The sequence below is a fragment of the Adiantum capillus-veneris genome, chromosome 26, assembly GCF_014529385.1.
Source record: "Adiantum capillus-veneris isolate H3 chromosome 26, ASM1452938v2, whole genome shotgun sequence".
NCBI classification, from domain to species: Eukaryota; Viridiplantae; Streptophyta; class Polypodiopsida; order Polypodiales; family Pteridaceae; genus Adiantum; species Adiantum capillus-veneris.
The window spans coordinates 42585860-42602788 of NC_140956.1; the positions used below are offsets into that span (position 1 = coordinate 42585860).

The 16929-nt window shown below is 43.5% G+C and overlaps 1 protein-coding gene across 1 annotated transcript in view; it reads left to right on the forward strand.

Moving 5' to 3' along the window:
• LOC147423340 (protein SEMI-ROLLED LEAF 2-like) overlaps window positions 1-16929 on the forward strand; it is a 114425-nt gene that overhangs the window by 26215 nt on the left and 71281 nt on the right. Inside the window, exons 12-13 of the mRNA XM_086501033.1 lie at window positions 586-661; window positions 1366-1493. Coding sequence (XP_086357159.1) covers window positions 586-661; window positions 1366-1493 — 204 coding nt within the window. The remainder of the gene's footprint in view (window positions 1-585; window positions 662-1365; window positions 1494-16929) is intronic.

Sequence of the window (16929 nt, forward strand, 5' to 3'; positions counted from 1 at the left end):
ACAATAAGAATTTATTTTGCTATAGGCTGCCAGATTCAGAAGTCAAAGACTCCACCTGAGAATGTTCGATAGTTTTCTGCGTCCAGGACGCAGGATGAGAACTTAGTTTGCTCTGGACTACCACTTTCAGGATTCAATATTTGACCTGAGGATTTTTGAACTGACTATGCACAAACATTTGGATGAAGGTAAAAGATTCTGCATTGAGATAGGAGCTATTGCTTTGGCCATAGTTCTTTACTCTTCATTTGCATGGTGGTCCTATTTTTCGAAAAATTCAAGGCTCTTAGATGCAGAAGATATTCTTCAACTGTTCAAAAGAACATAGTAGGCGTGTATTTGGGAACTAATCTCTAGAAAAAGCTTTTGGTGGATCACGGAAACAAATCACATGAAGAGTTTTCGGAATATTCAGTGCTAGAGATTGCAAGCATCCTAAGAACTCCAACAATTATTCTTATAAAAGAATGGCCTCCTCGAATTTAAATAATTATTATGTTTTCAAGTTATTTCAATGCTTGTGAATCAGATTTATTATGTCACACAACAAAAGACAAATAAAACTCTTTCTGTATCCTGTCACAGAATCCCAGTCACGCTGTCTTTGTCCGAGCTTTCCAATTGGCCTTGTCGCTGAGGACTGTGGCTCTTGATAAAACTGGTATATCAATAATTTGTATGCATTTATAATTAAATACATCTACTCTAGGAAGGCTCCCATTATTCATGCAAATGAACTTGCAGAGTTGAATTAATATGTGCATTCTGTGAACAGATGTATGTCAAAAGTATCTAGATTCTGGATCGTATTGTTTTTGAGTGCTACTCTTATTCATTGCATAAACTTTGAATTCTTATATATAGTTGGCAAGGCTCACCTTTGTGAGCAATGAGCAGAGAAGGTGTCATGCAAAAAGACAGATGTAGAAATGACCTGAAAACACTAGTGGCTGTGTAGAGTGTGTTCTAGGCCAGTTGACTTTGATTATTGGTGTTTAGGAGCAATCTTCTGGCTTAATGTTTTGATGACAAAAGTATTGCCATAATTTGAGCCATGACTTCTTGAGCTGTGGTAGACATCAGCCATTGTATTTGCTTATGGGATCATGTAATCTCTCTTGCAGATTTAAACCCTTATTGACTATGTATTTGTAGCACACTTTGTTTTTATTCTCACAGAACACCGTTGATTAAAGGGAGTCAAAGAAATATGAAGTGGGGTTATCCGTGGAGATTTTGTGATTGTAACTTTTGAGATTGATTCTTTTTCTCCCTTTTTTGATTCAAAAGTTATGCCAAAAAGTTCCTTTTTTTTTGATTTACTGATCAGGTTCTTAGGCTCTTTTTTTTTTGTGTTATTTACAGCCCATTTATCAGCTTCTAGGCAAAGGTCTCTTTTTGTAGTGTCGGTTTTCATGCTTACAGTGGCTTTAAAGGTGCACAATATACGTGGGATTGCTACGCAAGTCAAGGGTCCCTTGGCAAGAGGTCAGGTAAGAGAACCAAATTTTAAAGAGAGAAGCACAGTAGTGTGGATGAAAATCGTATTTACTTGTGTATGCTGGTTCCTCAACATATCAACAATCAGTACACTTGAATAACTGCAGACAGCTTTCAAAATAGATTGTGCAAGAGATTGTGTGTTCTATTTCTTCCTGCCTGTCTACGTGTGACACACACGGCCACACACGTAATTGAGCTAGGGGTCATGGCTGAGTGGGAACTTCCTCTTAAAGATCAAAACGTTGAGCTATCACTTAATAAGGTCAAGTGTTGGTAGCAGGTTGAGATTGCCATGCAAGATGGTGGCGTCCACGTTTGCCATGAGTAGGGGTAGTGGAGGTGCTCGGTGTGTGTGTGTGATGGTGGACGCATTACATCTTTATGGCCTGGCTGCAGGTCTGCAAGTGAATTTCCAAAAATCTAAATTGTTATCGTTGCGTCAAATGGATTGGCACTCGGTATTATGGCCAGGTGAGATAGTGAAGCCTGATCAAATTGTCAGACATCTTGGATATCCGTTGGCTTGGTCTGCAAAATTGTTGGATTGGGTTGAGAACAAATTGAGGTCTCAATTGCACCATTGGAAATTATCCACTTGGTTGCTACATGTAAGACTCAGAATAGTGCAGTCCATATTGGTGGCTTACGTGCAATTCTTCCTGCCTATGTTGCATTGGCCACCCCGTTGTCTTTGGACCTTGATGTCTCGGATACTGGAGCACTTCTGGTCTACTTCCTCTCAGAAAAAGGGTCTACGTTTGCTTGTGATGGATAAGTTATGTACTCCAAAGCGTTGTGATGGTCTGAATATTCTGCATTTGGGCTCTCATGTTATAGCAAGAAAGGCCACTTTGTTGTTGGTGTTGGTTGAGCAAAAGCAACCTTTGACGCAAATGTTTGCGTTTCTATGCTCTCATGCGGTTTCTACACCTGCTTTTGGCCATTGGCAGCCGTCGTATTGGGATGTGATTTTTGGTAAGTTTGAGGCTACAATACCTGGATGCCCCTTTGCTTCCAGTCTTGTAGCGGATTGGAAATTGGTCACACGGGAATTGTTGTGGCATGGTAGAGATGATGCCTGTGGAAACTCATTGCGATCGGAAAGGTTGCATTGGAGTCGGGTTTTTGATCAAACTCTTGTTCAATGCTCTCCTAGATAGGCTTATTTTCTCTCCCAGAAAGGTATCAATAGCATAACTGATGTGACGGACGCTAATGGACAGGTGCTTTCATTTAGACAGGCTGCTATTACCTTTGGGCTTGGGACGCACTATAGGCGCATGTGGGACAACATTAAAAATCTGGTTGACTCCATATCGCGTGTTCCACCGCTGGTGATAGAAAACCGGATTTGTGATTGGCGCTACGCTGGTTCTTCGATCTCTTTGATTTCTGCAAAAAAAGTGTACTGTCATTTGCAGTCGTCCTCCTTGATCCATGAACATTGTGATAAGGTATGGAGTATGAACAAGAGTGTTAAATGGTGGCGGAGTAAAGTCATGAAAGTGTGGCGTGAGAAATTGCCTCTGAAGGAGCGGCTGTTTATGTGGAGATGCGTCATTGGGGTTCTCCCGATTGGCAAATTTCTGCGATCCAGAAGATTGGCCTCTTTGAGATGTGTCCGATGTGGTGCAGCAGTTGAGACCATTCCACATTTACTATGATCTTGTTCTCATACGCTACAATTTGTGGATTGCATCTCTACAGCTCTCCGCACGCGTTTTCCTTCCGTGCATTTCTGTAGATCTTTCTGGATCTTTGGAGTACTTCCGCCATTGCTTCGGCCGTATGCATACTCTTTTGGTTGGGTCAGATTTTGGGCACTTTGGACGGTGTGCAGAGCACATAATTCCCTCATGTTTCAGCAGATTCGAGTGGACTATGTTTCCTTCTTCAAGCCATCTCTTCTACAGTCTCTCCGAGTTGCCTATGGCTTGGATGAGCTTCCCGTCAGCCATTATGAGCTCTATTTTGATTGTTTTTGATTTCCTGTTTGTAGTATTTCTCATGGGTTTTCCTCGTCTTGAGGTCCCATTGGTAATTCAATGTGAAATTACAAAAAAAAGTGTGTGAGGGTTGAAACTTTGCCCCCTGTCGTGAAGGTCTCCCTGTTCCCTGCTGTGGTGTTCTGCGCTTGCGTCAGCGTCTCAGTAGTGCCCGTGAGGTCTCCCACTTGTTGTGCGTAACTGCTCCAGGCTTGTAGGTGATCTGCCTTTGCTGTCATCAGTCTGCTTGACAACTGTCAGCTCTGTGCGACCTGCTACAGCAACTGCGCCACAACATTTGCAGCCAGTGACAGTATGTAATTTTCCAGGTAGCGACAGGACACAGCTTCCCAAACAGTATTTAGCTTTACTCCTAAACCCTAAACAGTCCATCTCAGTATTCAGTTTTTCAGTTTTTTTTGCGAGATGTATGTCCTCTGTGGGAGATGTATATATTTTTGAGGGCTTGTAAATAGACACAACAAATCAAAATACAAATAAACTCTTTTGTTTTGGTTTTCGCTCGTGGTTCGCTTGCTGTATGTCAGAAATTCAGTGTGTTTTCAAGCTTCGTAAAGCCATGGACAATGTCTCAGAGAGTGCTTCTGAAATCAAAAGCTACCTGTACGAAGACTTCGAAGAGGCCCGGAAAGCATGGAGTGGACAAGCACCTGCCCTTGAGGTGCGAATTCTTCTACAGGACCTGATGGATCCGGTTGCACAATATGCCATGAATGTGGTCATTTTGTTTTTCCCGGGCAAAATGCCCATTGTGCAGGATGTCGGACAATGGGTTGATTTCCTTCTCAAACTCCAGGCTGTCTGAGGAGTTTATTTTGGTGCTCGGGGTTTCTATGAGGTTTTACTGGCAGACACTGAAGCTAGAAACCTTTTGTTGGAGATGTCTCCGCTCTTTTTTGGCACGCAGATGACTCATGTTTTTCCGTGGGCACTTACGAAGGACTATCAAAGCCTTATTCGTCATAAATGTCCTGTGTGGGTGGAAATTGTTGATTTCCCTCGCACGTGGCGGCATTTTCTTCCGTTGCTGGCTGCTCAGCTTGGCAAGGTAACTTGCCCTCTGAAATTGGATGCGAATACCAATAGGTTTTGCATTCTTTGGGATACGGATAAGCATACCCCGGATGGAATTATGGTGGATTCAGGGGATCCATGGGTTGGCAAGCGTCCCTTTAAACTCAAATGATGTGGTAGATTTGGTCACATCTGAATGTCCTGAACCAGTTCTACAGCCCCCTCTCTTGGCTGTTCCTGCTTCTGTCCCTGCCCCTATAGGAAAATCTGTTGGTGAAGCTAAATTGAATGGTGTTTCTACTATGAAGGTGATTCCCAATGTAGACAAAGGGAAAAACAAAAATCCGCAGTATGCTGATGTGGGAAAAAAATGTTGGGTCAGGTGATGTTGGGCTGATGGGCGGTGCTTAAAAAGACAGTGAAAATTCGTACTCCAACTTCCTCTTGTAATTATGTTCCTCTGGTTAACGCCAACAAGAATGTATCGTTTAAACAGCTTCCCTGCAATGACAATCGCACGTTGATTGATGCCTGGGAAAAAGCGATGCATTCTTATAAGGATATGCTTTTGGGTGAGGCTTTCACCTCTCAGGCAGATCCTATGGACAAGTCTCTTGTTTTCACTCAGCAGACGGGTTCTGGCATGGATGTGGTGGATGGAGATGTCCATATGGGCATCTCGACTTGATCCATGTGTTTTTTTGCCGTTGTACATATGGTTTCTAATGCACAGTTGCATTAAATGCATGACATACAATGTGGGTGGGTTATGTAACCTTGACAAATGGCGATTGACCTGGCACTATGTACATACATGTAGGGCAGACATAGTGGTTTTGCAAGAACACAACCAGCATGACTTGGTTGGTTAGTGTTCCTATTTTGTTGGTTATTGGATCGCATATGTTGGCTTGCAGGATTATTCAGGTTTATTGATGCTGGTTTGACATGAGCTTCAACGAGCTCTCTTGTATAATGATCCGTAGGGCCGCTGGATGGTGGTTCAATGCCTGTTGAACGGTCATGTTTATGAACTTGGAGGTGTTTATGCGCATACAACATCTGGGCAACGGGCTGCTCTATGGCGAGACATCTCTTCTCGTTTGTGGACTTGAAATGCATTCCTTTGCAGTAATACCCTTGCGATGCATGATAGTACCACAGGTAATTCTCACATGTTGTCTGCGGAAAGGCTAGAATGGGATAATCTGTTTGCTACTGCTTCGATGATTGATTTATGGCGGCATTTGCACCCAAATGTCTCTGGATTTACTTTTCAGCATGTTGCTCACTCTTCTTATCGAGCGCGGTTGGATCGATGGTATTTGCTTAATCTTCAACAATATGAGGATTTTGTGTGTGAGGCTAGCATCGATTACACCTTGCAATTATCTGATCATTACCCTGTTTTGTTGAATGTGAGTTTTGGGCAGTCTCTTTGTGATCGACCTCTTTCTAGGAAATGTCTGTTACATATTAACAATGCCTATCTCACTCATGCAGCTTTTTGTGACATGATATCTGATATTCTTGCTCACATGCATTTAGATCTTGATGCTTCCTGGTATCGCTTTGTTATGAGGGTGCAAAGTGTCATTTATGACTATGGCACGCATTATATGCAGTGCACTCGAGGGGATGTTACGGATGCGAAGCAAGCTTGTCAACAGTTGCAAGTGTTGGCTGATTTGCGGCCTTTGTCTGACTCTGAGATGTCAGAGTTGTGCGAAGCTTGTGTGTGATTCAGCATAATGACAAGCGTAAACTTGCTAAATGGCAGATGCATGCCCGTCAACAGGCTTTCATGGATAAAGGCTGTGCTTCGAAGCAATTTTTTAAGCATTTGCATCATACAAGGGTCTCGCAAGCAATCAAGCAGGTTATGCTTTCCCTAGGTGTTTGGACTTCTTCGAAGCAAGAACTTGCTGATGCCATGGTTTTGCATTATCGACAGGTGTTTGCTGCTCCTTCTCAGGCATCCTCGGTTGTTTGCCATGCGCGTCAATTGATGCTTTCCTTTGTTCATCCGATCATCTCCCCACAGGATGCATGTCGCCTTGAGGACCCATTCACTGCCTCGGAATTGCATAGTGCTTTGCTTGCTTTGGGCTGTTGGCGGTCTCTTGGTTGGGATGGGCTTACTGTGGAATTCTTCCTCTCCTTTTGGGAAGCTCTTGAACTTCCGTTGCTTTTCATGATAAATGCAGCATGGCAGAAACAGGATTTGCCACTATTTTGGAAAGAAGGTTTACTTAAATTGCTGCCTAAGCAAGCAATTCTCTCACTAACACCCGATTACATTGATGCCAGTGATTTATAAGATATTGGCTAAGATGCTGGTGCACCGCATTAAGGACCATCTTTTGCAGGACTCCATCAGGCTCAATATGGTTTCATTCCACGTCGCCAGATTATGGACAATTTGGCTAATGTTATGATTGGGATGGAGTATGCTAAGTACACTCATCAGGATGTGCTGGTGATATTGAAAAGGCCTTTGACACTGTACAGTGGGATTTCATTGCTGCCACGATGAGGTGCCTAGGGTTTGGTCCTAAATTCGCAAATGTGGTTTATTTCTTGTATGCATGTAGCACGTCTTCGGGGGTCTTGGAAGGCGAATTAACAGAATCTTGGCCTCTTGGTTGTTCGGTCAGGCATGGTTGCCCCCTTAGTGCTCTGTTGTATGCTATAGCCACTCACCCGCTGTTGATTTATCTTGATTACTTGATTTCTGTTGAGCGTCTTCATGGTTTGCGGTTACCTTCGGGTCGTACCTTTGTTGGCTAGGCATACGCAGATGATTCGTTGTTTATGCTTCGTAATCAGAAGGCTGATGTCGAAGTGATTATGGAAGCCTTGGAATTTTTTGGCATTGCGGCTGGACTTAAAGTCAACTTTTGTAAATCAAAGCTTCTGCCTCTTCGTTCTTGTGATTGGCATAGTCTGCTGTGGCCATGTGAGATTGTTTCTCCAATCGTGATTACTAGGCACTTGGGTTATCCAATTGGATGGAATGTCACTCATTCTCAGAAAGTGGATTGGGTTATCCAACGTTTGAATGTCAAACTGCGCTTTTGGAAGTTATCCACTTGGCCATTACCTGTTCGTCTGCGAATTGTTCAGAGCATTTTGTTGGCTTTTGTTCAGTTCTTTTTGCCGTTGATGCATTGGCCTCGTTGTTGTCGTGATTCTCTTATCTCGGACATCATGTCCCATCTGTGGCGGACTTATGCTTAGAAAAAAGGCTTGCACTTGATGTCTATGGAGAAGCTTTGCACTCCTAAACGCCTGGGTGGCCTTAACATCTTGGATTTGCGCAGGCATGTTCTTGCTCGGAAAGCTATGTTGTTGTCGATAGTTGTGCAACAAATTCAGCCTTGGACTCTTATGTTGCACACCTTGGTCAGCATGTTGTTACTTTCTCTTTTGGCCATTGGCAACCATCTATCTGGGAGGTGGTTTTCGGCAAGATGGAAGGGTACATTCCTGGATGTCCTCTTGCTTCCACTTTAGTGTCTGCCTGGAAAGAGGTTACGATTCATCTTTCATGGAATCCTCGGCAGGAAGGTGATTCAATGCGTTTGGAGAGCCTCCATTGGAGCCGAGCATTTTCTCTTACTTTGGTCGACCGCTCCCCTCACCAGGCTTACTTTCTATCTGGCCGTGGTATTCGTGTGGTTGAGGATGTAGTCGATGAGGTTGGATATACTTTTGAGTTTCCCTTCGCCGCTCGCCGTTTTGGATTGGGTACGCATTACCGTTAGTTTTGGAGGGAACTTCAATGTATGTTACTTGACTTTTTGCCAGTTTTGCCCTTACGTGATGTGATCGCATGTCTGATTGGGATCTTCGGGAAACGCCTCTTCGAGATATTTTTGCGGGTCGAATTTATGCTCTTCTTCTACCACAATCATGGCTTGCTGATCATTGCAATGCTCTTTGGAGGCACATGCACAAATTTGATCTCTGGTGGAGGAAGCTTCTCTCTGCCTTGTGGAAAATCCATTTGCCGTTGAAGGAGCGACTGTTTCTTTGGTGTTGTTTGCTTGGAGTGCTTCCTGTTGGCACTTTTCTTAGGGCGCGTCATATTCGCCCTTCCTCTTGCTTCCGTTGCTCCAATGCATAAAAGGATATTTGCCACTTGTTGTGGGATTGCTGCAATACTAGAGAATTCCTTCGCCGTGAATCGGCTTGTATGCGGCTCTGCTTCCTTGGGGTTGTTTTTCACAAACGGTTCTGGGTATTTGGCATTTTCTCATCGACACTACAGCGGATTGCGCCCTTCTTTATGTGGGTCAGATACTGGGCTTATTGGACCCCGTGGAGTCAGCGTAATGCTTGCATGTTTCGTCATACTCATGCAGACCCGTTCCCACTCTTCAAGCTTTCCCCTAGGCAATTGTTACGATTTTCTTTGGAAGTTGGTGATATCACCGCAGAGATACATCGGCTTTCCTATGATTGTTTCTAGCTACTCTGTACAGTTGAGTAGTTCTGTGTTCTTCCCCTTGTACATTACCCTTTCGGTGGGTTTTCCTCGCTTTGAGGTTTCCCACTAGTAAATTAATCAAATAGATTTACAAAAAAAAAGTGTGTGTGATGGCATGGTAGGGATGCTGTGAGTGGAAATTTGCTCAGACTTGAGAGTTTGAATTGGAGTTTGGCTTTTGATCAGAACCTTGTTCAATGGACTCCAAGACCGGCATATTTTCTCTCCTAGAAAGGCATCGATGTGATATCAGATGTTGTCGATGCTGATGGGTATGTACTCTCATTTCGACAAGCTGCTAACTTTTGGTCTTGGAATGATTACAGACACACATGGCAGATGATCAAGAAGATTGTTGATTCTAGATCTCCCATTCTGTTGCTTGTTGTTGAGGATCGACTTTGTGACTGGCATTACGTAGGATCCATGATCCTCTCTTTATGCAAAAAAGGCATATTGCCATTTGTAGTTATCTCCCGGGCTAGAGGAGCACTGCAATAAGGCATGGCATATGGATAAAGGTACTACATGGTGGCGCAACAAAGTTATGAAAGTGTGGCATGCTAAACTTCCCTTGAAAGAGTGTTTGTTCATGTGGAGAATCATTATTGGGGTTCTCCCAATTGGTAAATTTCTTCCTCGAGATGCGTTCGTTGTGGTGCCGATAATGTGAATATTCCACATTTACTGTGGTTTTGTTCTCACACGCAGCGGTTTGTATATTACACCTCTACATGTCTTCGTAATTGTTTTCCTAGGATACATTTTGGCCGATATTCTGGATTTTTGGAGTGCTTCCGCCACTGCTTCGGTCGTATGCGTACCTTTTTGATTGGGTTAGATTCTGGGTGCTTTGGACAGTTTGGAAAGCACGTAATTATCTCATGTTCCAGTAGGTGCAGGTGGATTATGTTTTCCTCTTCAAAACCTCCCTTTGCCAGTCGCTTAAATTTGCTCAGGACTTGGATGAGCTCTCCCCTCTTCACTATGAGCTCTACTTTGACTGTTTTTGATTTACCACATGTAATGTTTTCCATGGGTTTTCCTTGTTTTGAGGTTTCCCATTAGTAAATCAAATGATATTACTAAAAAAAAAAGTGTGTGTGCGCGCGTGCGTGTTAGCCTCGAGGAGTCTGCTTCGTTCCACTCTTTTTAACTTCTCTGTTGTGAGCTTTGGCAGCTGGGCTTGCTACGTCTGCATTACATTAATATCAGAGCCGGCTAATTTGTGTTTTGCCCCACCTTATCCAGACTCCCACATTACAGTCTTGCTTAGCCTTGCCTTCCTGCAACAGTATGTGAGGGCCTTGCTGTGCGTTGCTGCATGGCCTATTAGCTGTATGTTCTCTTTTGATTGCACGCTTGTCACGATAGCTTCATGATAACTTCAGCTCTCGGCTGCATCCAATTGCACAGCTGGCTGGCCCTTGATGCTGCCGATATACACCGAGTCTTAACGGCAACGAATCGGCTGACAAAACCATAGGCTGCGAAGAGTAGCCAAGTCAGGCAGGCTGGCATCAGTGTCAAATTACTTGGCTCATCTTGCCTAAACATTAAATCTTTAAGCTTAGCCTTCGACTTTTGGAGTTTGGGCACGCATCCTTAATAGAACCATGTCTACTCGCAACAACTGTTTAAGGCAAAACAATAATCATTAACAACAATGGTGGCTGTGGCTGTGGCAAGCAGGAAATAGTGACGAAGAGGGTGAGCTTGGGAAAGGGATTGCAGTGAAGGAAGTCTCTAAAGCGTATGTCTTTCGATGGTCAAAGGCAAACCATGGCAAAGACAGCTCGTGGTGATCAACCAAGAAGCGATGGCCTGAATCGTTGTGATATTTGAAGTAAAATCAAGGAAGTTTGGTACATATTATCCATGTTGAGAGCATAGGTTTTACGTTATTTTCTTCAAGTTTGAAATAGATCTAAAAACGCAAAAAAAAAAGAGAGATAATAGGGTGAACAAAAAATGGAAAAGGAAATCGGAAATGTCCCTCTTGACACCATAATAAATGAAGAAGATCTCCATAGGACAAAGACTGGGACTCCGGAAAATGAAGAAGAATGGGATGTTGTTTCTCGTGAGCAACATGAACAATTAACAAACAGGGTGTGCGCTCTGAAACTGCAAATGCAAACTTTCCTTAGTGCATTAGATGTTATGAAAACACAATTGATTAAACTTACTCAATTGATCGAGAAGGGAAAAATAATTCAAGAATCGGTAATGTTGGACACTTCGTCTACATCCAAGGATATCGAGGCAATGCTCAAAGATCAGAATATGCCTTGTAAAGATCATGCAGCTAGGGCTAGAAAAAACCTTGTGCATTAAGATATGAAACCACCCTAGTTTAGTGGTGAGGAAAAAGATAGAAATAAAGACTCTGTTTACACTTTCCTCCATAAATGGCAAGACTTGTTTAGGCTTAAAAGCACTCCTCCAAGAGTACCATGTGCTCGAGGCAAGCATAGTGACATGAAACAGCGTTTCTTGCCCCAAGAAACGGAATGAAGTTTCTTGGGAGTTTCGGAGTGAAAAACAGTCGAGGGCAGATGTCTAATGTCCAGCGAACCTATTTTGTCTCTCGAGTCTTGGTTTGAACATTGCAGACCTTCTTCAAAGTTCAAAGTGGTCATTGGTAGACCGTAGGTTGAAGGTTCTGAGCTTTTATCTTATAAATTCTGAAGTTCTGTAGAATACGATCATTGACTTGTGTTTCTAGGCTTCTTGTTTAAGACTTACGTATTATATTGGTTTTTTGAATAAATAAAAAAACCTCATCTCTTAGCCTTTTCGACCTCGGTCGAAACTGTGAAACTCGTGTTTTACCGTTTTTGCCGTTTCCATTTTGGGTTGTCACTATGGAGGCAAGTCTCACCTTAGGTCCCAAAGCCTACAAATGGTGGATGAGCCTCAAAGAAACTGGTAAAATTCTAGAAGATTGGGCTTAGAGGTTTTTTTGAAAGAGTTCTTACCCGAGAATGAATCAGAAAGAAATTGAGATGATTGTGATAAGGCTTTGCAAAGAGGTAGGCCTTTGCTCACTTACATAGCCAAACATGTCACAAAACGATGACGTGGCATGTCCAGTCAGAATTTGTTCTAACTTATAGGGTACCTGTCCGATGGGGCCCTTGGGGACACATAGAGAAAATAAAAGAGAAAGATTGCAAAAGTGATGACATGGAAATCGCTGTACAAAGACCGCGTTTTATGCTGACTCTTGACGTGGCAACATACGAAATTATGCGAATTGCGCTGGCAATTTGGAGCGCCAGCTCTTGGGCCAGAAAGCTTTTAGAACTCCAAGCTTTTCATGTACTGCTTTTGAGAAGACCACGGGCCTATAAATATGTATCAAGGGTCTCTCTTCTGTTAGATTTTCTCGGGAGCACTGAGCAGAGAGGACTCGCAGAATTTGTACTTTGCTCAATTGTTGATTTAAAAGTAAATATCGAAAGGGGCGCCAGACTTTGGGGCCAACACCTTTGAGCACGGAACTATGCCGGGCCGAATCTATCGAGTGTGAAGTAAATTAAAGTGATTTTTTTCTTGTGTGTCGTGTCGGATTTCTGACTTGGGGTGTCCTTGGGGGAAGATTTGGACCTGGTTGGCAGTCATTGCAGGTTATACACCTAGCATTTTTGTCCATCTGATCAACGTTTGTCAGATCAGCCCTAGCGTTTTTGATGGGCAGCACTTGTAGTGTTAGGGGACCCTCCACACGGTGGAGTACCTCCTCAGGGCAGCCTTTCACAAGCCGTGTGATCATGCAGTGGCAGGGTTTCTCATAAGAGATCCAGATTGTCACAAACTGATGACGTGGCATGCTATAAGTTCTCCCAACTTTTGGGCACCTGCCGACAGGGCCTGGGGACAAATAGGAAAATTAAAGAATAGGCGGATTGGCTGGTTGTACGGAAATCCGTAGATCGCGCTGGCTATGTTGACGTGGAAAACCGTACGGAAACCTGTAATTTTTGCTGGCTGTGTTGACGTGGCACTTGTACGGAAATCCACATATTGCGTCGGCAGCTTTAGTGCTAGTGCTTTTGAAAACAGGAGCTTTTGAGTTGAAGGCTTTTCATGTACTGCTTTTCCCATGGCCAAGGGCCTTTAAATAAGTCCCGTGTGCTGACGAATTGGTGAGCAGAGGCGACCCAAGGGCAACTGTACTTTGCACAAGAATTAATACAAAAAGAAATACAGAAAAGGGTGCCAATCTCGTTGGGCACAGACCTACATTGGGCCATGTTGATTCAATTGAATTGTGAATCAAGTGTGAAGTGTTTTAAAGTGATTCTCTCCTGTGTCGTGCCAGATTCTAGACTTGGGGTGTCCAAGTTTGTTACAGTGGTATCAGAGCTCTTGTACCAAGAAATCCGATCCCTTTTCTCGCGACACATGGATTCTGACAACAATCAAAGGACTCCTGCCACTTCGGGAACGGGAGGCAGCATAGGAAATTTGAATGGTTCAGCAGACCAAGAATACGGGCCACCTTGGCCTACGGAGTGTCAACTGATGGAGATGCAACGTTAGTAGTAGGTTGATGACTGCGCAAAGCAGATGCTCCAGTTTGCAAAGGATCCACAATATGCAAAATTTTTGACTCGACACCCGATTGATGAAGTGCATATGCACTGACAGAATGCTATCGACGCACCAATAAAATCAGCCCTCAAGAAACTTGCTATCCCAAGGATGTTTACTGAAGAACTTGATGATGTCGTCGAAAGACGAGTCAACCAACTTTTGGGGGCGAAGAAACCATCAAAGAAACGCAACAAGGGGACTGACTACCCCTGTTATTTGGGCCGTCAATCTCTTTTGCAAGTGCAAGAAAACAGAAGAAGCATGTACACGCTTCGAAGGACTGTGCAGTTCGTCCTCATCTTCTTCTAACAATTCGGATAGTTCTTCCTCTTCCGATTCGAGTGATGAGAACAGAAAGGGCAAGAAACGAAGAAACAACCAGAAATTTGGAAAGAACAAGAAGAGGCAAAGACGAGCAGACTATACGGCAGATCTCGACATGTTTTTGACAGTTTCTTCGAGGATTCATCCTGCTCTGAGAGTTCGGACTCCAATGACCACATGTTCTATTCAAAGAACAAACACTTTTACAGAGCCAACCAATATGATTTTCTTGAGGACAAGGGCAAAAAGACCAAGGAATGTAAGGAGGGCGGACGGTTTCTAAAGTTTGAATCCTTTTTAGGATTTGGAGATGATCCCAAGGCTTTGGCCTTTATTCAATAGTTTGACATAGCATTCTTTGGAGGGCGCTATTCAGAGCACTCCAAAATCAGGAGGGTAGCATCATTCTTGAAAGGAAATGCACGAACGTGGTGGTCCACTCTTCTTTAAGGAAAGAAGCTGCTATCAAGTGGTTAAAGTTCAAACGGCTCTTTATTTCCTCTTGGCTGACTCGGGAGTACGAACGAGATGTGATGACCTCTTGGAACCATCTTCGGATGACCAAGGCTGACACTTTGGATGCTTATTGTGAGAGATTTTGGATGCTTTTCTACTGGCCTCTTCTTTTGAGAAGGTTACTTTTAAGCAACAAATCAAGCGGTTTTGTTGTGGACTTCCCAAAGAGATTTAAGATTATTGCCTTGAGCAGAAGTCCGAGTCCATACAACAATTGCTGGGACATGCTAAGCGGGGATTTGGTATGCATTCGGGTAACTTGACTTACCCCCACTGATCAAGTTTCGACACCAAGGACCGGACAGAATTCGACAAATGATAACAGAAGCCGAAGGAAGTTTCAGAAAAAGAAGGATGCACGACCCCGATTGACCGAGGAACAGAGATCAGACCATCTCAAGGTGGGGAAGTGTTTTGACTGCGGAGAACAAAGACACATCTCTGCAAGGTGCCCCTAAAAGGCACAGCAAGGACAATCAGAAGATAGGCCAGAGAGCTCCAGAGCAGCTGAAGAACGTGGCAGAAAAGGAAAGATGAAAGCAGGCCTGGTTCCAAATTGTATGAGTATCGACCCAGATCAGATGGATGAAAACACATAACTTTGCCGCGCATGGGGCAAAGTACGAGATCAAGAAGCCCTCATCTTCTTTTACGGAGGAGCCAAGGCCAACTTCATTCGCGGCTCGACTTGGAATTACGCCCAACAGAATGGGGCCACTGGCGGAGGCAGTTCTATCGGCACCGGACGGGGTGTTGTCGTTACACCTGTCATTGGCAAACTTCGTTTGCATTGTCAGGGGTATTTAGGGCACGAGGACTTTTTTCATCATGCCTTTGGAAGGGTGTGACGTCCTCCTAGGAATCCCTTGGTACCACAAGAACAATGCAATGGTGGATTATTGGGCCAAGAAAGCCACTTTGACGAATGAAAAGGGCAGAAAAATTGTGCTTGATGTAAAATTAAAGGGCGAGTCTGTCCCTATTGTATCGGCTTCGGCCATTTCCAAATTAATGAAATCCAGTCTTTTCGTTTACTTGATCTACTTGAAAGAATTGAATGATGAACAACAAACCATTATGTCTGAATTGGATAAGGAACGACAAGAATTTTTGCACACAAAGGATGATTGTTTCTGTGAAGGCCTACCAAGTGAGTTACCTCCACCTCGGCCTGAAGACCATACGATTGATTTGATTCCTGGAAGTACACCACCGGACCGGCCACCCTATCGAGTCAGCTGAGTCGAGAATGAAGAAATAATGATTCAAGGAAAGGAACTTCTAGAAAAGGGTCTCATCCAACCTAGCACGTCACCTTTTTGTTCTCCGGTTTTGCTAGTACTATAGAAAGATGGATCTTGGAGAATGTGCATTGATTATTGAGCTCTTAATAAAATCACCATCAAAAACTGATTCCCTATCCGAAGGATTGATGATATTCTCGACAGACGTCAGGGATCCTCTTGCTTCACCCGAAATGATTTGGAAAGTGGATATCATCAGATCCAAATTACTCCGAGGGATGTCTACAAGACAACTTTTCGGACAACTTTTGGTTTATATGAATATTTGGTGATGCCTTTTGGACTCACGAATGCTGAAGCAACATTTAATCGAATGATGGATAGGATTTTTCGAGAGTATCGATCTTTTGTGGGCACTTTCTTTGACGACATTATAGTTTTCTTCAAGAATGAAGCAAAGCACAGACATCATGTGCTACAAGTTTTTCACGCATTACAGAAGCCTAGATTGGTTATCAATGCGAAAAAGAGTGAGTTTTTCTTAGCGAAGATATATTTCTTGGGGCACATCGTCTTAGCAGAAGGAGTGCAGATGGACCCAACCAAAATTGAGACTATCCACGATTTGCCTGATCTAAAGAATGTTCATGAAGTTCGAAGCTTTTTGGGCTTGTGCTCTTACTATCGGCGGTTCATTCGAAAGTTTGCAGAGATAGCTTCACCTTTGCGTTCATTGACTCAAAAAGGAGTCCCTTTCATGTGGGGACCGACGGAGGTTACCGCTTTCCAGACGCTCAAAGAGAAACTGACTATTGGACCAGTGTTGTTTATTGTGATGCTTGTGGTCGTAGTTGGGGAGGAGTTTTGATGCAAGAAGGCCATGTCATTACTTACGAGAACATGATATTTTAATGGCCTGAGTTGCTAGCACAGATTTATGAAAAAGAGCTATTGGCAGTAATCCATGCTCTTACACAGTGGCGATACTTTTTACTAGGAGCCGGTTTCACACTCTTTAGGGATCATTAGAGTTTATGCTACTTCTTTCACAAAAGCAGCTTTCGGAAAAGCAGATGCGATGGGCTAACATCCTGTCAAAGTTTCACTTCCAGATTGTCCATGTTCAGGGATAAAAGAACTTAGTAGCAGATGCATTGTCTTGGAAGCCCTTGGTTCATGCTATTTCCGCGATACATCACCGAAGCTTCGAGGATATGGTTGACCTGTA